The sequence below is a fragment of the Mauremys mutica genome, chromosome 2, assembly GCF_020497125.1.
Source record: "Mauremys mutica isolate MM-2020 ecotype Southern chromosome 2, ASM2049712v1, whole genome shotgun sequence".
NCBI classification, from domain to species: domain Eukaryota; kingdom Metazoa; phylum Chordata; order Testudines; family Geoemydidae; genus Mauremys; species Mauremys mutica.
In genome coordinates, this window is record NC_059073.1 from 231,825,170 (window position 1) to 231,847,944 (window position 22,775).

At 37.6% G+C, this 22,775-nt stretch overlaps 1 protein-coding gene across 2 annotated transcripts in view; it reads left to right on the forward strand.

The window, feature by feature from the left end:
• Positions 1 to 21,045, forward strand: part of SKAP2 (src kinase associated phosphoprotein 2) — a 158,165-nt gene extending 137,120 nt beyond the window's left edge. For both annotated transcript variants that reach the window (XM_045006748.1, XM_045006749.1), the window contains 3 exons: positions 8,188 to 8,300; positions 17,812 to 17,913; positions 18,321 to 21,045. In XM_045006748.1, coding sequence (XP_044862683.1) covers positions 8,188 to 8,300; positions 17,812 to 17,904 — 206 coding nt within the window. In that variant the 3' untranslated portion in view covers positions 17,905 to 17,913; positions 18,321 to 21,045. The remainder of the gene's footprint in view (positions 1 to 8,187; positions 8,301 to 17,811; positions 17,914 to 18,320) is intronic.
• The last annotated feature ends 1,730 nt before the right edge of the window (positions 21,046 to 22,775 follow it).

The window sequence follows — 22,775 nt, forward strand, 5'->3', positions numbered from 1 at the left end:
ACTCAGCTTGGTCACACATGCTTCTTAACTTTTCCAGAACTAAACCATTCAATCTGTAATTGAACCTAAGGGATCTTCTGTCAGGCTAGAATTTTTCTAGTAAATTTGAAGCAACTCAGATAAAGAATTTTTGAAATATGAGGGCAAAAAATTGAAAATCTCTTATCTTGAAAGCTTTTCTAGCATTTTTTGGTCTCATCTTAACTCCCAAGCAATTTGTCTACAAACTCTAAATTTGTATAATCTGCTGATTTTGATGAAGACTGGTGCCTTTAACTAGTTTTGCATTATTGGTAGAGTGATTTAATTGTCAAAACCAGTTTTCACATCCATTATTGGTTTCATAAACTTAATAAACTGTGTGTTGCCTTGATGTAGATAGCTGTGATTGTGGAGTATTAGGGACCGAGAGAAGTGGCAGAGCGAGAATTCAACCAGATGCTGGATTGAAGAGAGGAGGCTGAAAGGACAGAGCTGTGGTGGGAGAAATGCGGGACAGGGGAAATATAGAAAAGAAACTGAACTCATCTTGTGGTTGACCCCTGCTCCCCAAATAAATCCAGTAAAATTATTTTACCATGCTTCTTTTTTATCTTATAATTCTCTTTCCCTGATGTGCATAGCAAGAGTGAGAGAAAGGGCCCAGGAAGAAGGAAGCTATGTGCATTCTTGTACATTCTGCAGGAACATCAGAACAACTGAAAACCAAGAGATGGTTTGTGTCCTCAAACAACACACACTGTCACAGCAGAGGGTCTGAAAAGTGAGAAGGAAACTAGCTGGATAACCATATCTTACTCTTGTTAAGACTAATTGTACACTACTGTGCTATTTATTTTGAATGTCCCCTGTCTTTACCTCACTAGAGCTGACTACAGTACACATGCTATTTCTAAAGACCATAAACAGTGATCCCCAAAAGTGCAGAATTTTTGCATCTCTTCATCAAAAGAAACCACATTCCAGACTGTCCCATGGGACAACACCCCAAATGTTGATGGTGCTGTCATGCTATGAGAGATAGCCTAGACATATGTAGTAGTAGTTTTATCTGGTGCTGTGACGTCTTAAGAGCCAGAATAAAGTAACTTATACATCAGAGTTGCAGTATGCCTGAGGATCACACCTATATATCACAGTAATTTATGTACAAAGCCAAGGCACTATAAATGAGAAAAAAATGCTGGAGTTCCTTCTTCCTACAGGGAAACTAGCCAGATAAAGTGGGATTAGTAGATTTAAGATACACAACTGCAGGCTCTGCTAACTTCTTAAAGATTTAATCAAACCCCTCTTTACAACAGGATGAAAAATGTCTGTCTTATGTAGAGTGGGAGGTCAGTGAAGATGAGGGCAGTGTTAAATTTATTTTAATGACTTGATGTGTGCATTTCTATACTTTCTAATGTTAATGTTTTTAAAAGGTGTAATCTTACTCTGAATTTCCAGGCTTTCTAAGCTTTCTCTTTGAAACTACTATGTTGTGCTCATAAAGCTTTTTTCCTTAAGTATCTAGTTATTTATAACCCTAAATCCAGTTTAACAAAGTTTAAGGTTATGTGTGTGTGTTTGCATAGTGTGTGTGTAATATATTTGCCAAATTTTTGCCCATGGCAACCCACCTTTTATTTCTTCAGTCACAGACATAAGGCATAAGTAGCTCTTCTCTAGTTTATTTGAAGGCAGATCAGAGGTTTGAACCCTTCCATAGTCAGTAAAATCTATGTTGAGCCAGAAGAGCTGATTTATTATGCAGAATGCATTTACAACAATAAGAGATTTCAGAGTAGCAGCCGTGTTAGTCTGTATCCGCAAAAAGAACTGGAGTACTTGTGACACCTTAGAGACTAACAAATTTATTTGAACATAAGCTTTCGTGGGCTACAGCCCACTTCATTGGATGCACAGACTGGAACATACAGCAAGAAGATATTTATACATACAGTGAACATGAAAAGGTGGAAGTAGCCATACCAACTGTAAGAGGCCAATCAATTGAGATGAGCAGGAGAAAATAAACTTTTGAAGTGATAATCGAGATGACCCAATTGACCCATAGAAGGTGTGAGGATACTTAACATGGGGAAATAGATTCAATTAGTGTAATGGCCCAACCATTCCCAGTCTCTGTTCAAACCTAAGTTAATTGTATCTAATTTGCATAGTGATGGTCACATATACTCCACCCTATATCGGAAACCTACTGACTGCTATACTTACCTACATGACTCCAGCATCCATCCAGGACATACCACATAATCCATTGTCTACAGCCAAGCTCTAAGATACAGCCGCATTTGCTCCAGTCCCTCAAACAGAGACAAACACCTACAAGATCTCTATCAAGCATTCTTAAAACTACAATACCCACCTGCTGAAGTGAAAAAACAGATTGACAGAGCCAGAAGAGTACCCAGAAGTCACCTATTACAGCAGGGGTCCCCAACCTTTTGAGGACCAGGGACCGGCAGAGGGAGCGCTCGTCCCGCGGCTCAGCTGGACCGCCCGCAGGCGTGCCTGCGGGAGGTCCACCGGCTCCGGTTGAGCTGCCGCAGGCATGACTGCGGACGGTTCGCTGGTCGCGCGGCTCAGCTGGACCGCCCGCAGGCACGCCTGCGGCAGCTCAACCGGAGCCAGTGGACCTCCCGCAGGCGTGCCTGCGGGCGGTCCAGCTGAGGCCGCGCGACCAGCGAACCGTCCGCAGTCATGCCTGCGGGAGGTCCACCGGAGCCCCGGGAGCAGCGGACCTCCCGCAGGCATGACTGCGGAGGGAGCGCTCGTCCCGCGGCTCGGGTAGACCTCCCGCAGGCGTGCCTGCGGGAGGTCCACTGGGTCGGTTCGCGGCCCGGTTTGTAAGAGGCCACGGACCGGTACCGGGCCGCGGACCGGGGGTTGGGGACCCCTGTATTACAGGACAGGCCCAACAAAGAATAACAGAACGCCACTAGCCGTCACCTTCAGCCCCCAACTAAAACCTCTCCAGCGCATCATCAAAGATCTACAACCTATCCTGAAAGATGATCCCTCACTCTCACAGATCTTGGGAGACAGACCAGTCCTTGCTTACAGACAGCCCCCCAACCTGAAGCAAATACTCACCAGCAACCGCACACCATACAACATAAACACTAACCCAGGAACCTATCCTTGCAACAAAGCCCAATGCCAGCTCTGTCCACATATCTGTTCAAGTGACACCATCATAGGACCTAATCATATCAGCCACGCCATCAGGGGCTCATTCACCTGCACATCTACCAACGTGATATATGCCATCATGTGCCAGCAGTGCCCCTCTGCCATATACATTGGCCAAACCGGACAGTCTCTATGCAAAAGAATAAATGGACACAAATCTGACATCAGGAATCATAACATGCAAAAACCAGTGGGAGAACATTTCAACCTCTCTAACCACTCAGGGACAGACTTGAAGGTGGCAGTTTTACAACAAAAAAACTACAAAAACAGACTCCAAAGAGTGACTGCTGAACTTGAATTAATATGCAAATTAGATACCATTAACTTAGGTTTGAATAGAGACTGGGAATGGTGGGGCAATTGAATCTATTTCCCCACATTAAGTATCCTCACACCTTCTATAGGTCATCTCGATTATCAGTTCAAAAGTTTTTTTTCTCCTGCTGATGATAGCTCATCTCAGTTGATTGGCCTCTTACAGTTGGTATGGCTACTTCCACCTTTTCATGTTCTCTGTATGTATAAATATCTTCTTGCTGTATGTTCCAGTCTATGCATCCGATGAAGTGGGCTGTAGCCCACGAAAGCTTATGCTCGAATAAATTTGTTAGTCTCTAAGGTGCCACAAGTACTCCTCGTTCTTTTTACAACAATAACTTTTTCATAGTTTTTTTTTTCTGATACCTTCCATATTTTTGGTATTACGAGCATTAAGACAAAATGAGTAATAAATTGCCAGTAGCTTACAGCATGCAAATAATCTCCCGGTTAATCACAACTACCACCATATCTAAAAGATCCCAGAATCTATCTCAAACCCAAACTACTCAAACTCAAACTTGCAATGTATCCTGAAGGCTAGCAAACTTAGCTCCTGGACCAGCAAGGTCCATCCATCAAATATGTGCTGACACTGAGGGCAGGTAACATTACTGACCACAGATGATCACAGCTACTTAATCAGGACATTGTGGGAGGGGGGAAGTCTCTAAAGTGGCCAGGACCCACAGCCATGTATGGCTTTGGATGTTAAAACTAAGCATTAATTTGAACTTGGAAGCAAAAAAGGAAATCTTTGTAGCAGGACAATATGTTAGACATCTAAGTATGTGCTCTTAACATATCTAGTACCACTGAGAAAGTGGGCTGCAATGAATCCCTTGGGTGGTCTTCAAGGAAAGCTCCAGGTATAGAGCATTATTGTAGTCTAATCTAGACATGAGAGGGGCATAGATAACAGCGGTCAGGTGTAGACCTGAGAGAATATATTGCAAATCTAGCCAGTGGCAAGTAGTGGCGGGAGGAGGAACCACAACCACAACACTCTTGCTTACGGCTGCTACCCGGGGAAATAGAGATCCAGAATAACCCCTGATTGTGAATATCCTTGACAAAGTATACTTTATTAGCAAGAGCACATACATCTTCAAGCAATTTCTCCAGCAGCTTCCCCTACCCACTAGCACTACCACCTCCTTGTCTGACATGCGCGTTAGCCATCTAGCCTTCCTTTAGGCCTTATCTCTGTCTGAAATCAGGGAAGTAGGGAGGCTGCGTTATCTGGATCTGACGAAGAGTTAGTTCTCATCAGCACATAAGACAAAAATGTCTGTGTCCTCCATCAGCCCCTCTCACCCCCTGGAAAAATAGGTCTGACAACGAAACTTTGAGGAACCCTTCACAAGGGAGTTTTGAAAACTGTTGGGCAATTGCTTATCAAACAATTGTCCTAGAATGTGAGCTGCCTAACTTTGTATTTCCCCACCACAATCATCCACCCTTACCAAATGCAGTTCAGCCACTCCTTATGATCAATAGTATCAAAGGCAGCTGATAGATACAAAATGTACACCCGATCCTGCATCCCTTGTTCACATGAGTAAAGGCTACAGGGTCAGGCCTTCTGCATAAGATAGATGCTCTCTTTATTTTAGCAATATTTATAGACGGGGTATATAGCATTTTTAAGGAATTAGATAGTTCATCTTTAAGGTACAGTACAATGGTGACAACACTGGTTTCATAATTGAGATGTGAGAAAATGTGAGAGCATATCAGTAACCCATGAATGTAATGTTACTGATATCAGGAACATATGCACCCCCCACCCCCGCCCATTGGTACATATGCTCCTGATGTCAAATCACTGATCTGTTTTCATGTCTTTAAAGTGTATAAAAAGTGGGAACAGAGAGCCAGCACCATTTCCTAACTCTCTGCCCAATTCTTTTTCACCAGGGTCACTGGCTTTCTTTTATCCACTTCTCCAAATAAAGGCAAAAGGCACAAGATGGTCCTCTCTCATTTCTGAAATCAGGCCAGAGCTCAGAATTTAGCATAAGTCTGTAAACTAGGGGCTGAGCAATAGAAGTTTTTATATGTATTTTAGAATGCAATGTGAGTTTGTTACAAGATCCCTCGCTGCACCTTTCTGTGTGGTGCCGGCACTGTAAACAATACTAGCTCCATCTTTTAATGAAGCCTGCTTTGCTTGAAACATATTGCTTCTTAGGATATGTCCATACTTATTATACAAGTGTGACTATGCACATACTTAATCAGACACACTTGTGGTCATAGCGGAGCAAGGAGATTCCAGTTGTTAATTTTTCACGTCCAGATTTCCCATCTGGAATTTACACACTACTGTGCTTGGGAGAATAAAGTAACGTAACAAATGTACACTGCCTCTTTTTTTTATTTATAATTTTTCATCCCCCTGGCCTACCAATTACTGTCTGAACCAAGTAGCTCGCTGGGGTAAACAGCTCTCTTCTTATGTAGATTTCGCATATGAGAGCACAGAGCCATGGTTGGTCTTTGGGTAACATCATCGAGTAGCGATTAGCTTATTTTAAAATGCATCTTTTCCAGTGTTGCCAAGTCATTAGTTCAGTTGCATTTACACTCAGAGGCTTAATGAAATACTCGTGATGCTCATCGAGGGAGAGATGTATCTCACGCGCTGTGGGATCTCTTCTCCTGTCGATGTGCCCCATGTAACTCCCATTAATGTTAATAGGAATTCCACCAGGCTCCTCAATGGGAAGAAGAAACCCCAGAGGGATAAGTGTCATGTGTGAGAAATCATAATTCACATTTATGTAACTCTGAAGAACTAAAAGTTTTATTTGGTATATTAAAAAAAGACAATTGCAACAAACCTCCTCAGCCAGAGCTTCAGTTTGCTTTAATAAAAATTGTACTGGATATTATGTTCAATCAAGTAGCTGAAATAATTACAATATTAAAATATGGTAGCAGAGATACAATGTTCATTTTATCATCTTACACTATTCAGTGAGTTTTAGATTCAGTGAATAATAAGTTGACCGACGAGCTTGTTAGGGCCAAAACTTAGACCTTGCAAAAACTTTCAAACGCATTCAATCTCCTCCAGATGCCATACTGTCTAAACATCGACATTTAAAAAATAAACCACTTTATTACTAAGGTTTTTTTAAATTGTATCTATATTTTGGTGCGATCATAGCAGAATTTGTGTGCTGCTAGCCTGAGTGCCCTCTAGTGCTATGTGATAGAAGTTAACCAATAAGCACTGCTTTATGTAAAGGATAAATAACAAATGGCAATGCACAGCAGTGTTAATTTATGTCAGCGTTGTGCAAATTCCTGCTTATGTCAGTAATGACATCTGAAAGTGCTAGCCCGCAGACTGAGGTAAATAAATAGAAAGCAGCTCTTCTTGCTGCTGTAGGAAACCCTGGAACTAAAATCAAAATGTTTGCAAAATAGAGAACACCACCATCAACAGAAAAATACTTTTAGAAAATAGTGTGGCAATTTCTCCTATTTGTTACCTGATACTTTAGGGGGATGTTTTTTCTTGTAATAAACTTAACCAATCATGATTAAATTGTGACCTATAAATAATAGTCTAGAGTGCTAATGATATGCAAATGTGACTGGTACATGTTGGAATAACCAGCAAGCCTGCAGTGCAAGGATCATATAACAAAACTAAGATGACAGCCTTGATTCAGCCAGTTCAGTGATATTTATGTTATCAGAAGTAGAAGATAGTTTTCCAGTGTTGTAAATTGTTAGTACATCTTCTGTCTGGTTAGTGTATACACAATGTAACTGGTCATCTTATTCGCATTGCTTACATTCTTTGTGAGTTAACTCATCCAACTCCATTTTTGCTGAATTAAAAACAGGAAATTATTTGTAGTGTAACAGAAGTGTCCAGTGTATTTAACCATGTTTAAGTTCTATGTTCCAATAGATGTACTCTGTATGGTAAGCGTATGACAAAGCATTCATTACTCTGTTATTGCAGTATTAGGGAGCAAAAAGTGCTAAATAATCAATCAGTTAATGGTCTGTATGGCAGTTTGAACACAGCACATCCATTGTGCTTATGCTGTTAGAAGGATGAGCTTATGACTATAGTGTATGTTGCATGTTTAGCCAGAGCTTAATGTCCTAAGCTGGAGCTGACACAAAATATTTTAGAAATGCTGCTTCAGCAAACAGTTTCAAAGTTGCTACAATATTTCAGCAGTAACAGCCAAAGATTATATGAAAGAGTCTCAGAAAAGGGAAAATCTTGTTGAAAAGAAAAAGATGTGCACCACAAAATGCTTACCATTGGCCTTTTCTCACAGATTTTATTAATTATACTCTAGCATTGTATCCTTTTCAAGTTAAGATGCAAACATGGCTTGCTGGAAATATATTAGTAAAGAAGAGTTAGGCGCTGTAAGACGCGGCTGCCAAATGCTTTGAGAACCTGTAGCTGCATGTTTTGGGTGACAACAGTTACCAAATGTAGGGTTCACAGGTTAAACTGGTTTTCCACTTGCTTTTTTTGTGGGCGTGTGGTGGGGATTTCTACAGTGAAAATTGAGAAATGTGTTCTAGCCCATCTTCGTTTCGTGTGTGAAGATTTAATTACTACCTTTGATGATAAAAGAGCACAAATGCTGGAAGGTTTAATGTATGCTTTTTTTTCTTTCCCAGGAGATAAAAATACCAATTATGCTAATTTCTACCAAGGTTTGTGGGACTGCACAGGAGATGTTTCTGATGAGTTGTCATTTAAACGTGGCGATGTTATCTACATTCTCAGCAAGGTACAGTATGCTACTGAGAGTAAATTGGTGTAAGAAAAGAGTCATATATTCCTACAATAATACGGGGGGGAGTGGGAGGGGGACTGGCACTCCCTTTAGACCCTTTGTTAGCAATCAGACATTCACAGTAATGAATTATTTTGTCAAATGAAATATAATCACATTTAAAACATAACCATGTAACAGGAATCAACTTAAAAGTATGTTTATCTGTTCATTTAATCATGGCTGACATCCCTTAGCTAATTTAATGGAAGACAATGTGCTTACTCTAGGTAAAAGTTAACCTTGTAGTGTAAACTATATTATGTTATGGTTTTTACTTCCTCTTCCTTTATATTCTTGTGTGTCCTGATTCTGGTTTTCTGGGCATCTTGCTACGGGAAACAGTTTGTTTTTAGAACTAGGCTTTCATCTTTTTGTATACACTGCAGCTGTTCTGACGATTTAGGCTTTGTGTATGTTTGTTCTGACAGATTCAGGCGATTTTTAATTCACCACTTTTTCCTGTTTGCTTAAAAAAACCCACAGAGGTAAAGGCAGGTTTTCTGTTCCAATATAATGTCATGCGTTAAGCTCGCAGTCATGTTTTATTGTAAGGTAGGTTAATTTGCCTACCTTTCTTAAATAATAATGGGACAAAATCCTTTCCTTGTATGCTCTTACACAAAGCCCATTGAAGCTTACATATGAGTGCATCTGAGAGTAACATTTTTTTCCTTCTCCTCCTGTATAAAAATCCTCAGTTTCCACAGTAAATAAGCTGAACATATTTTTTGTAGCAGCATCTTTCAGTTACATTCCTTCACCCACGATTGCCATTCCGTACAACGCTGAAGGCATTGGGGCTCATTTAAACCCTTTCTGTACTTGTGCATGGAAATCATAAGTAACCCCATAAAAGCTGCAGTATTCTTTCTGTTAGTTTGAAACTGTCAGTTTCCTCACTATTGCTTTAAATCTTCCTTGATTAATTTAACGGCAGTGTTTTTGGATAATGAATGTTTGGCTTCTGTTTAAATAACTTTAAGATTTACGGTTGGAAAGATAGTCAGATATGAAAATATAGACAATGTATTGCTAATGATTGTGACCATGTGCTTCTTTTGAGGTATTTCATTGTCACTTAAGCTAATAACTGAATTACATTACTAGAGGTAAGATAAGGCTTTTTGGTGGGACAAGCTTCCATTCAGTAGTGAAGACCAGTACTCCTTAACAAACATGGAAAACGATAAGCAAACAATTCCATTGTACACATCAGCCTCCTTTTACTACTGTCTAATGCCACAAGGGGCTAATTAAATCTTAACCTCCCCACCTGACAATTAACAATTATTTACCCCTCTCCTACAGATAGTCTGAAAGAATTCACTTTAAAAATGAGAACAGAGGGGGAGAAACAGTAGCTTAATCCATCCAATCCCTATCAACCCTCTCCGGGTTGTGCCTGGGGAGAAACAGTAGCTTAATCCATCCAATCCCTATCAACCCTCTCCGGGTTGTGCCTTGATTAATGCATATTCAGTCCTTGAACTGGCCTGCTAATTTCTCCAGATGTGTGGAAGCTTTCTGGTGAGGGGTGATTTCTATACCAAAACAGAGTCCGCAGAATTCAGTCTCATTTCACTTAAGGACTGTTTATAGCTTTTTCAGAAAATGCGTTTTGGTCACTACTGTCAGCTCTGAATTTAGGCTCCTTAGAGGTGAAGTGCCAGGGAATTATCCATCTAGCCTTCCACTTTATTCAATTTCAAGGTCTGTCTGAGCATTACTAACCAGACACAGGGTTTGTTAAGAATCAACCAAGGTAAAAAGTAATCTAGAGCACCCTAAAATTGGTAAAAACTTTTCTGCTACAAATATTCCTTAATCTAGTAGAGTAATACTTGGGTTTTGTGGCAGTGGTATGAATCTTGGGCAATTTTTTAAATTTTTTACACCATCTAGTGGTTAAAAATGAGAGACGCAGTTGCTGACAGTAGGTAATGTGTGTAGCTCCAAAATGGTGTCATAAATTCAACTCCAGCTTGATCCTAGCTATGGCTTATTACTTTCCTATCATATGTCAGCTAGGTTTTGACATTAATCATGAAGCAATCATGTTTTGCTGATAAGGAATTAAATGCAAGTGTTATATGTTGTGGGAAGAATGCAATGTTAAGAAAAATGTAGGGTATTTGTGTAAGCAGAGAATATTTGTTTTATTGAGAAATTTAAATCTCATGAACTTGACAAAATATGTATTTGTAGCTTCCACCAGTACAACTCTTGCATCTTCTGCCAAAAAAATATTGTTTTCACATACTTTGTACAATGTCTTATAGACTTTTTTTTTCCTCTCAATTCAATATTAATGTAATGGAGGCAATTTTGTTCTGACTTGGAAAATTGTAGCATTTTTACATGTTAAAGAGACAATGAAAATAAGATGACAATACATAACAGCTGAAGTGATTCTAGTTTAAGTGCACCTAAGGAAAATAATCATGGTTTCAGTGACACAACATTGATTATTTGTAATTTATTTGCTAATGTAGCTAAACACTACAGAAGGCCAAATCCTGCTTGATGTACTCATGAGTAGTCCTGTTGAAATCAACGGTGCCCACTACGACCTGATCCTGCAAACACACACGTTAGCAGTAATGTTCCTGAACAAAAGTAGATTTCCATCTTTTTAACATTGAGCCCTGAAATCTGGCTGAGCTACCTTCCAAGTCTGGGGCATTTTTGCAGTTTTAACCTTTGCACCTAAGTAATAATGCATCTATCTGTTCTTGGCATATAAGGAAAACATGTAGTTTTTTGTTGCAAACGTTTACTGTTAAGTATTTCTTTCAAATGTTGAGAGCTCTTAAATAACAGAATTTTTGAACAAATGCTTCATAACACATATTGATAGGTAGTCAGTTAGCTAAAAAGATTACCTTTAGTTGATTACAGTGAACCTGTCCAGATACACACTCATGCTGGTATCATGTTAAAATTGTGTGTAGTGTGTGGTTGGTGTGTGTGTGTGTGGGGGGGGGTTGTCATATTTATCCTGTTTTACTCAACCTTCATAAATTTGTACTTCCTTCCCCTCCCGCCCCACAAATAAGTGATACATTTACAGTCAGAGCTTCACGGGGATTTTTTTCAATGAAAATTAACTCATGTAAAAAGCAAATATTACATTAGAAATGCAATACTTTTGTGGCCCAAGTCTGCAAGGTACTGAATGTCCTCAACTTCCATTCAGTTGTGGGTTCTCATTTGGTTTCAGATTCCTATGATCGATGGGAAAGCAAACTATGATGGGTCAATTCTTTTAAATACTTTACCATAAATCTTATTTTGTGTATAAAAATTGGTTTAAAATATAAAGCTAAGCATGGGTGATTGAATAGCTATATTTTTGTAAGGTGGGTATGCTTTGGATTCAGAATGTGTACACAGTTAACCTATTTGTGGCAGTCGTATGATTTTCTAGTGAGAATGTTTCATACTGGAAAGCTTCATAATTTCATCAGCCAGATGCAAATGATTATGATGCTGTGCTGAGTGCATTAGCAGACCCCTGCGTCCTTCTAGTTGTCCATTACCATATAACAGTATTCTGGATTCATGCACTATGTAAGTTTTTCTGATCTTTAACCTCTTTTCATACCAACCAGATTTATACATTTATATTTTTAAAAGTAACAAATAACATTAACTAGAAAGACAAGTGTCATATCTCAGCCAGTATTGCTGAAATTATACCCATTTCCTGTTGTTAATTCAGTGCATGCCAATGCAACATGATACTACTCATGTAAGTATTTATTGTCCATAGGAATTTCATCCACCAGTTAACCCTTTGCTTTAAGGATCCTGGAACTTTTGCTGAGTGTAGAGCAAGGATTCGGTATTCAGATTTCTGTACACCATGTTTAACATCTGTAAATACATAAAGGTGGATCTTTTAACAAAACTAAACAAAAATAACCACCGCAGGGTGCACCTCTGAACCTGTATTTTTGTTTAATCAAAATAAAAAGAAACACATTAGTCTTATGAGCTCAGATCACTATCTATGAAAAATATAAATACAGCACAATAGTGGAACTATTGCCTGACAAATACCATGCATCAAGTATAGGGAGAATATACTTTTTAATAGTTACACAGAAGACACTATGTATATGGTGGTGAAATATGGAGTATTTTTGTTAGACCATTACCTGATCATACTGAAAGCTGTATTTGTTGAAAAGTTAGTTCCATGTGATCATACTACAATGTAAATTATCCCCTTTTCATTTGTTTAGGTGTATGTCTTGTACAAAAAAGGAAACCTGCTGTATAATGGTTAAAAAATAAGATAAGGGTAAGGACCTGGAAGTGTGGGGTTATCTAATCCTGACCAGGTCAAAAAGTGATTTTAGCTCTGTACACTTACCTTTATTAATAAGCACTTAACATTGTCTATCTCACTAGGAAATATTTTTGACATTATGATTTGTGATGCATATAAAACAGATTTTCAGTTCTCCCAAGATGTTTTCAGATACCAATTTTGAATTTTAAACTCAGTTCTGTTCACTTTTATTTGTACTGTAACTTTTAAATTGATTTATATTTCATTATGTCATGTCATTACCTAATAATGCTTCCATATAATAAATCTGAGATTTATATTCCTAGAAAAAATAGGGTTTTTATTTTAAAACAACTCTGCTACCTGTGAAGAAGTCTCATTCAGTTATCTAAAGCATTTGTCACTTTCTGCTTTTTAGAGAAAATGTCATTCTGTGCCAAAAATGCTTTGTAGTCAATCACGTATTGTTCAGCAATTACACCAAAGAAAGTTTTAAAATTTTCCAGATAGTCTGAATCTCCTGAGCAAATTAGAGATGGTTTTAAATATTATCTTGCCAAAACTGGCCGCTAGGACATTCTTAAAAAATGTTCTCCCTGCCTCCAACCCAGGGTTGTGAGTTCAATCCTTGAGGAGGCCATTTAGGGAACTGGGGTAAAAATCTGTATGGGGATTGGTCCTGCTTTGAGCAGGGGGTTGGACTAGATGACATTCTGAGGTCCCTTCCAATCCTAATCTTCTATGATTCTAACTCCTCTACAATCTGTTAGTGGGGGGCTAGCCTGGTTAAAGATAAATTCGTCATCTCAATTTAAAGTTTAAAATCTGTAATTGTTAAGAAGTTAGTTTTATTAGTAGTATGGGAAAAAGAATCATTTGTCATCCACATGTTCATTGTTGTTTTCCATATATTGAAATAAAAGGATGATTTTCAGAAATCTTCACTTCAAAAGAGAAAACACACTACATGTATTCATTGATTCTAGGGCCAGGAGGGACCACTGTGATCTTTCTAGTGTGACCTCCTTTGTAACACAGCCAGAGAACTTCCCCAAAATAATTCCTAGAGCATCTCTTTTAGAAAAACATCCAATTTTGATTTAAAAATTGCTAGTAATGTTGAATCCACCATGATGCTTGGTAAATTGTTCCAATTGTTAATCAACCTAATTGTTAAAAATTGACACTTTATTTCAGTATTAAACAATACAGGTCCAGTCGCATGAGGTGCGAAATGCCCTCATCTTTTGTTGAAGTCTATAGGAATTGAGAGAGGACTAAGCATCTCTCAGGAGGCTCTCAGGTCTGCACAAGATCTGGCTCTTAGAGACGGAGTGAGAGAGAACTTCCTGCAAAGTGGTGCATTTCAAACTTCTCTTTTTATGGGAATATTCTGTACACTAAAAAATAATTGGACAAAAGTATACAGATAAATATGGAAGTGGCTAACATGTTTCCATTGAATGCACTCTACCAAACTGTAATAACCTTTTAGGCCTGGATCTCTTAAAATCTTAAGTAGATGCTTACCTTTACACATTGATGTTGGGGGTAGGGGGTAGTAGGCAGGGGCACAGCATATAAAATTAAGAGCATAGGCATTTGCAGGATCAGGATCTTTGTTTTGTTGTTACCTTTATACACTACATAGAGAATGAATGTGTAGGCAAAAATAGTTTTAATTTTAAATTAGCAGCTTTCTTTCGTTCTTTCAACCGGATGCAATCACTTTGTTGCTTAATCAACATCTGTAAAAAACAAAAACCATCACCCACAGTGTATCAGAATGAACAACGAAAACATATCAGCAGTTTAGAAAACATTTAGCTGTTCCTTAGGGTTACCTTCTTGGTTTATTTGGAAAGGATTTTTTCCCCTTCTCTCTCCCCCCCCCCCCGGTATACTATGTGCCTTGTGAAGCAATTCATTTTGCAGTTATTGAATTTCTTCTGAGTGTTATTTTCATACAGTAAGCATCATACAGTAAGCAACTCTGGATCTTGATAGCATTTCTACGTAAGGAGAAAGAAGCTTTGTGTTAGTAATTACCTAACATTGTCAGGAGCTGACTGCAGGCCTCTTTCTAGTGATAACAGAATAACTACATAATATAGCTTTATAGCACATGATTAATAGAAAATAATTACACGTCCTACAAAGGGACACAATATTTCTTATAAATTGACTAGAATGGTTTCCTGTAGATTAAAGGACTCTTCATTATTTTATCAGTCCTTCTGAAGTATAGTCACTTGCCTCTGTTAGCGTTGATGGTAGAAGCTGAATGCAGTGAGGGATACCAGATGGTGAGCTTTCTCAGAGCTGAGGTCCTACTTGCTGCTTGCAGGATACCATGCTTCTTAACTTTTGAGAGTACATATTCTCTATTATAACCAGATTCCGTTTCTACTGCATTTTTAAACTATTCTCTAGTTCCCACAAATGTGGATTTTAGTCTTTATTTTATTCCACGCCTGTCTTATACAGCAATAACAGACATACAGAACCTCAAGACAACACTGAATCAATTGCATTACTTTGTCATTGTAAGTAATTTATCATTGATAACAATAGTAGAAACAATACATCAAGTTAGATTTTGTATATGGGCGTGCAGGAAGGTGAGCTTCAGCAGTATTTAGAGGGAGACATACATACATTAACCAGTTTAAAAAGGAGTCTTCTACGTAGTGATGATCTGAAACCTGAGGTTAAAATATTATATTCTTGGTAACCAGGAACCTTTATTATATTTTTATTCCAACTTCTATGAACTGCAGATGGTTTAATTGGGATTCATGTTGCTTTAGAGGCTCATGCAAAGAATAGTAATGATAAAGTAAAAGCTTCTGTGTTGCAGTCTTGTCTATATGGTCTAATGGCTGCAATGAATCCATAAATTAGCTTACTAGACTGTTACATCACCATCCATTTCATCTTATCACTTAGCTTCACACAAGAGCATTAAATGGCATATTACTAAATAGCAAGAAATGGAAAGTTTTCAAAAAGCAACATGTTTGTAATTTTAAATTGAGCCATCTGAATAGCTTTTTAAAAGTTCATGTGGTATCAGAGTTCACACAATGTCTTTAAGTGAAGCATTTTCAAGCAATAATTTAGTCCACAACCTTTTTCTGTGCCATTTGTTATAAGTGGTTTAATGACCACTTAACTAAGCCTCTTCCCTGATCTCATGTATTGTTTGTTTTTGGTGATGTCTAGTAAAACTTGCTTAATCAATCTTTCTTGGGCTCACTTCATGAGTTACACATAACAGCTTAAAGTATGTTGTTGCTTTTTCATTAGAAAGATTTATGGGTGAAATTCCTTTAGCATAGGTGAGTGCTGGCATCTTGAGCAATTACCAGTTTTCAGTCTAGAGATAGTTTGTATACTTAAGCAGCATAGTGTGATATATATACAGAAAATTATAAAATGTATTAAACAAACAAGCTGAGCTGGAACATTTGTAGCCTTGGTGTGCGAACACATGCTTAACCTTTAAGGGTTTTGACTGTAATCTGTGCTTCATAACAATTCCTCCAATTCTTCCTAAAATGCAGCTGGGGATAATTCTCTGACTGGCAGCCTCATTCAGATTGCCCTAGGATTTTATAGACCAGGTAACTCCCCACAATCCCTTACTGCAGAGTGGAAAAGGAGATGGAATTCCTTCCCTAGTTTCTCCCAGTCATGTGTGCTCCAGCTTAAACAAATATGTTGTCTGTACTGGATTATTTTAACCTCGTATTCATTTTAATATTCTGTGTATCAGAGGATAGGACTTTCAGATGACCAGTATTCTATTTATCTTGGAGGAGAGGAGAAGGGAATCTCTTTAATCTGGGAATAGGATCTACCTGCACAGACAACCCCAAAAATGATAATACATAAATAAAGGGGATAATTAAGGGGTGGGGAGAGAGGGATGATTGGTCATCTTTGGGGCCCTGTCCTGTTAGCCACAATGAAAGTTGAGAGCCTCAAGCACCTTACAGGACCTTTAGAGAACTCCAGAATAGGCCGTGTGCATTAGCCACAAGTCGATATAATTGAGGTTCTAATAAAAATCCATTAACCCTTAAACTTCTGGCCTCCACTTGGCTGCTATGTCATAAATAGCTTTAGCTACAGGCAAAATAGTAGCTCATGGTATCTTAATAGAACCATCAATTCAGAAATCCTACAGCCTTTCTTTTCAAAAGAGCAGTATGGCAGGAAGCAAATGTTGCTTATTATATATATCTGTGTATTTTACATTTTCCATGTTTGTTCCACAGTAATTATCTTACTAATCAATCCATTTTGAACAGGGTCTCTGTTTTAATAATGCCTCATATGTAACTGTGTGTGTGTGGTGTGTGTGTGTGTGTGTGTGTGGTGTGTGTGTGCGCGCCTGCAATTTCAGCAGTTACAATTTATTGAACTCTTGTTAAAATTGATCTTAAAGTATTTACCTCAAAGGAAAAAAATTAAATTTGGATCTCACAATACTCTTACTTGGTATTGCTTTTTGGAAAATATTCTTTCTTTAAACTATTATAATTCATTTGTTTCATATTTATCTCAATAAGCCTAAACAAATTTCAAACAAAAATACATTAGTCATCTGTCAGACATATGAGAGCTGTGGTAGGATTTTCTGCAAGGTTAAAGCAATGGTATACTTTTGTCCATAAAAAGAGAATATGCATTAGATGTATGATGGCCTTCCTTTCATATTTGAGCAAAACATTATTTTAAATAATTTGATTGCAAGTTCCTTTAAATTTAGTCTTGTGGTACTGAAAGAATTCCAGTCAATTTTCATACTTCAGTATTCCACTGTTGGATATTAGTGATAAACAATAGGATTTTATATAGGTTTTGGGGTGAAGAGTATTGGAGAAAGGGGAGATCAAGTGTGGTTTTTACCTGTTGTAGAGAAACATTTGGTAATTTTTTCAAAACACTAATAAATATGCTGGTCCTTTTAAAATGTAATGTATTTCTTTGCCTAACCATGCATTTTGAATGCCTCAAACAAAAGGATCTAATGTTTTTAATTTTAATTTCAAGCTCTTGTAACTGTATATAAGAGGAAACATCCATAAGGAGTTTCATACAAACTCTATCGCATTTATATCAGACTAAAGGTTAATATTGCATATTGTTTTCAATTAGGACTACGATAGATTTGGCTGGTGGGTAGGAGAAATGAAGGGAACCATTGGCTTGGTGCCTAGAGCCTACATAATGGAGATGTATGATATTTGAGAGGCCTGGGTAAGTACATTTTAATCCAATCTTATGTAATGGTTTATATGTTCCCTTGTTCTTTGTTTCATAAGTATTTCTTTCCTGGAACCTTTGCAGGAGTTCTGTTGACAAATATATTTTGCCACAATCTTTATATTAAAGTTCAATTAAAGAAGCTCTGCTGGGTTTGTATATGAAATAAAAAATAACTATTGTGTTCAGAATAAGATGTATTCCATAACTAGCTTCCTTTTCTTTGTCCTTTCATAGAATCAAGTTTGCAAGCTTTTTAGTTAGGTTGGGTGCTTAATAGCGCGCGTGCGTGTGTGTGTGTGTGCACGCGCGCAGTTAGAAATATATGGAAATGATAGCTATTTGGGGTTTGTTGGCTTTTTGGCTAACCGTGTGCTATAAATGTCATTCTTCCTAATCAGGAGAATTCTGCAATTACAATCAAGAGTGATGTACAACTGCACGTTCCAGACCTGGTTTCCAAAATGCAAGGATTCTACTATGTGAACTTGTTTGATGGGTGTAGTCAGACCACCACACCAAATATATTAAACATAAAACATTTTTTAATTTTTCTCCATTTCTGTATTACTTTATCATTAATCTTTTTTGGGAAAAGTGCTCTGTTCAATCCTTTGTTATATAACTAAAGTACTGTGACACTCAATAGAAGATGTTCGTAACATGTGATGCACAAGCAGCAAAGCTCTACCTGTTGCTGTTTTGCTGAAACATTAAGTGCACTTTGTAGTTATAGATATGTTCTGTTTAAATGGAATCAGATAATTTTTTTCTATGTAAATTAAAAAAATTTAGCAACACCTTGACAGTTGAAAATCATCGTTCTCCTCATGTGGATTTTAATAGCATTAGCCTTTTGATAAATTCACTTCACTGGGACTGCAATGTATAATTCCATAGAAAAACTAGGTAAATTCCTGTGCAATAAAGTTTTAAAACTAACATGCATCTAAAGAAACATTTTACATTTCTGCATGATTTATTTCTTCATATAATTTTAGTATTTTTTATGTAGAATAAGATTTTATAGTCACAAAATAATATATAAAACCAGATTCTCAATTCATGTAAATCCGCTCTATTAAAGTCAGTAGAACGACATTGATTTACACCATGTTATCTTTATTGGTAGACTTGCATCATGAGAAATGTGGTCATGAGAATAAAACATATAGAATTGAAAATGATTATATTCTGGGTTGACAATACATGTTGTATTTTAAAAAAAACATTTGTGGATGATTCTTTGTCAGTGAAAAAGTCTATATACCTGTTGTGATATTGTGGAAGTATGGATGCTGTCATTAGGTCAATTCTGCAACCTTCCTTATGTAAATGATCCTTGCTTGCATAAGTAGTGCCACAGAAGTCTATAAAACAGCTTATGTGAATGCAGGTTATTTGCAGTCTTGCCAGCATCAAATCCAGAATCTGAAGTTACTCAGTTAAAACACACACACACACCGAGCAAACATTTCATTTACACACACAAAAGCACAACAATTCGGAGTCAATACTTAAAATCCCCTTATTCTGCTTAAGTGCTGTGTATTCTAGTATGTAAGATCACCAACTATCTAGAATCTCCAGCACTGCTGGAAACAACCAGGGATAGCATTGTGATTTGTGAGGCCTCAAGCTGCCAAAAAGGCAGGTCAAGCCAGTCTGCGAGTTGCTGAGCCTATGCAGGTCCTCAGTAAGCTGTTTGTGCTGTTTATGCTTCAGGCTAGCCCTGAAAACAGAATGAGTTAAAAGATAGTTTTTGTCTGTGTGTGCTTTGACCACTAACGTTACTTTATTTTACCCTTTGTTACATAAGACTACCAGTAGGAGTAAAATCGGGCGAGGTTTTATGGTTATTTTATAAACATATATTTTTGAGAAACAGTCATCCAAACCAGGTAATCTATGAAGCATGAAAACTATAGATTGTAAATTTAGATCTTTATTTTCTCAAGTATACTTCTGGATTGTATTAGAATGTGAACTGTCAATATCACAAGAGCTTTTTCTCATTAACATGACTGCACAATAAATCAACACGCTGAAAAGTCTTCCTATTACACAATAAAGAAATTCACCACAACTGCTTTTCTTTTTGAAACAACTCTCTTTTGTCAAATACACAATATACACACTAGTCACCTGTAAAATTGAATTAACAAAAGGAAAATCATCTGAGTTATACTAAATTTGATTTTTTTTTTAAAGATACTTTATATGCCAAGATGAAACCCACAGCAGATTTTTACAGCTGAGTGAAACCCCTTGAAATGAGTGGTCTTGTGCTGACAAACCCTGAACTACAGCAGCGCTAGTGGGCACCACAGTTATATTTTGGTATAATACTATAAAAAGAGACGATTTTGCAATGGTTTGTCAGTAGATGGCAGCAGATTTTCGTAGCATGTTGAACTGGTTGGAAACCCTTCCCCCCACCAATGTGTGTCTTATGCACAGGCACATCATTTGCAACTTAAAACATTTGGAGGGCTCCTTTCTCTTTTCCTGTTAATCCAGGAGAGGGAGTCCTTAGCCAACTGATGAATAAAAAGCTCTTTGAGCTGCTTTTCCTGATGCTGGTGGCACAAATAGAAATAAAACATCTTTTGTCTGTAGTTCCTAGATCCTTTGTTTTTTCTCACTTACTACAATGTGAGAGGTTAGCAAACAAACTACATAAATATTCCAAAACTAGGATATTTTGAAACAGAGACCCATAACTCTGACTCAAAACCCTGACCTGAAATTTCTTGGAATAAACCAACAATGTAAAACAGAAAAAAAATGTTTACTTTAAATCTTTGCAAATACCATAACCTTTTTTGGATGAGAAAGTTCCCATTAATAGAACTTATTCAAAATAGGGTGTTAGAAAATATGCTTAATTGCTTTGTTTTTGTTGTTTACTTGGATTTCATTTGCCTTTCTGTGAACAGTAAGACAGCAAATTTTTTCCAAAGGTGCTTGTAAGTCATATTTTATAAAGCATTTTTATTTGATTATTTGCTCTGTACTGAATTTGTACTATATTGCCATTAGATCTTACAATAATGTTCCACTCTGCAAATTTTAAAGGTTCAAATAAAGTTTAATTGTTTGCAAACTGTTATGATGCTAATAATTCAACAGCCTGCTGTGTTACTAATGAAATTACTTTGTTATGATTAATTTGGAAAATAGTGTGTTGATTGTAGTAATTAAGCACAACAAGGTGAAGTAAATGATTCTAATGCCATCTGGCCTCCAAACTGAATGAAGAAATGAAATGGGGCTGTCATCTGAATTTATTCAGAGAAATAAGGGGAATACAAATGTCTTTTATTGCTGTAGCACCCAGACATAACTGTACCACCTCTAAGATGACTTTATGTAGTTCTGTGTACATAATTCTTTCACTTTGCATTACTTGCTTCAGGGTCACACATTTTACCTGCACGTAGGTGGGATTTACTTCCTTTACCACTAAGTACATATACAGCAGTGCATGCTCCTGAGGTGTCAACGACTTCAATCAAAGTTGAAGGGTGAGATTTATAAAAGTGCTCAGTATTGTCCTTAAAGTCAATTATAAAACTTCTGTTGACTTTAAGGGAACCAGAGTTAGGCCAAACCTGAACACTTAATGAAAGAAAATCCCACCCTACGTGTTCAAGGCCAAATGCATAATCTATATTCAGTTTTGCTCGGCAACATATACATAACACCCATATTATAGTAGCTCCATCTAGATTGTATTTCCATTAGGAGGGGTATAAAGTTTAACTCCCTTATGATCTGATCCAAAACCCATTGAAGTCAATGGAAAGACTCCTATTGAATTCAGTGACTTTTGGATCAGGCCCTTAAAACACCAAGTCAAAAGAAAAAAAAAAAGCCATATCATTTTCAAAATGTCCTCTGCTGAATTTGCTGCCAGTCAGGCTTCTGTCTTAGGGAGGTGCTGTTGTTTCTATAAGCTGTGCTTTTCCTTTGACTAAATAATCAGACACACACAGGATCCTACATAGCCAAGAGATAGAAACTCAATTTTGTTCCATAAGCAAAGGGACTGAAGAAGAAACCAGTGAGGGTCAGGAGCCTGATTTCTACCAAGTTAACCAGGTCCTGCAGCTGAGCTATATCAGAGTTCATACACAAGAAAAGATATCCAAGTGCATGATTGCTGAACCAGCACTAAGCTACACAGACAACTGGAAAAGCCACTCAGCCATTTTTCCTCCAACTGGTTGTAGGGACCCTGAAAGAACTCCAGTTATAAAAGGGGAAAGGAGTAACTGTCCATTAGGTATGGATTAGAACATACAGAATGGTTATAAAATTAAGTGTTGATATTAGATTTTACCCTCTTCCCATTTTTAGGTTGGAATAGTTTAAGTCAAGTTAAAGGAACCATTCAGAGTATGTAAAGTTGTGACAGAGCATGATGATATAGGAAGGTCTTCTAGAAGTATGTTTGTATGTAACTCACTGTATTATGCATGATATGTATTATGGGATAGCAGGATACAAATGACAATTGGAACACATCTTTAAGACATTCATTTGTCATGGTTTGTAAAGTCAGTGTTCCTCAAAGACCTGATTCATGCAGGCAACCACATGTGCATGTGTTTAGGTCCCTCCCTATTTAGCAAAATATGTCAGCAAGTTGGTTTGGAGCTAAGAATGCTCAGCCACAGCTTCAGCACTCATTTTAGAGCTATTTTCTCCATCCTCATCCTGCTTGGGCTGAATCCCTTGCTGCTCACACTAACATGCTTCAGATTGTGGGCTAGCTCATCAGTTTGTAATCCAGCCCAGACTCAGGTGCTTTGCTGCACTTCCCCTGGATCAAGCTTGTGAGGTGGGAGTCT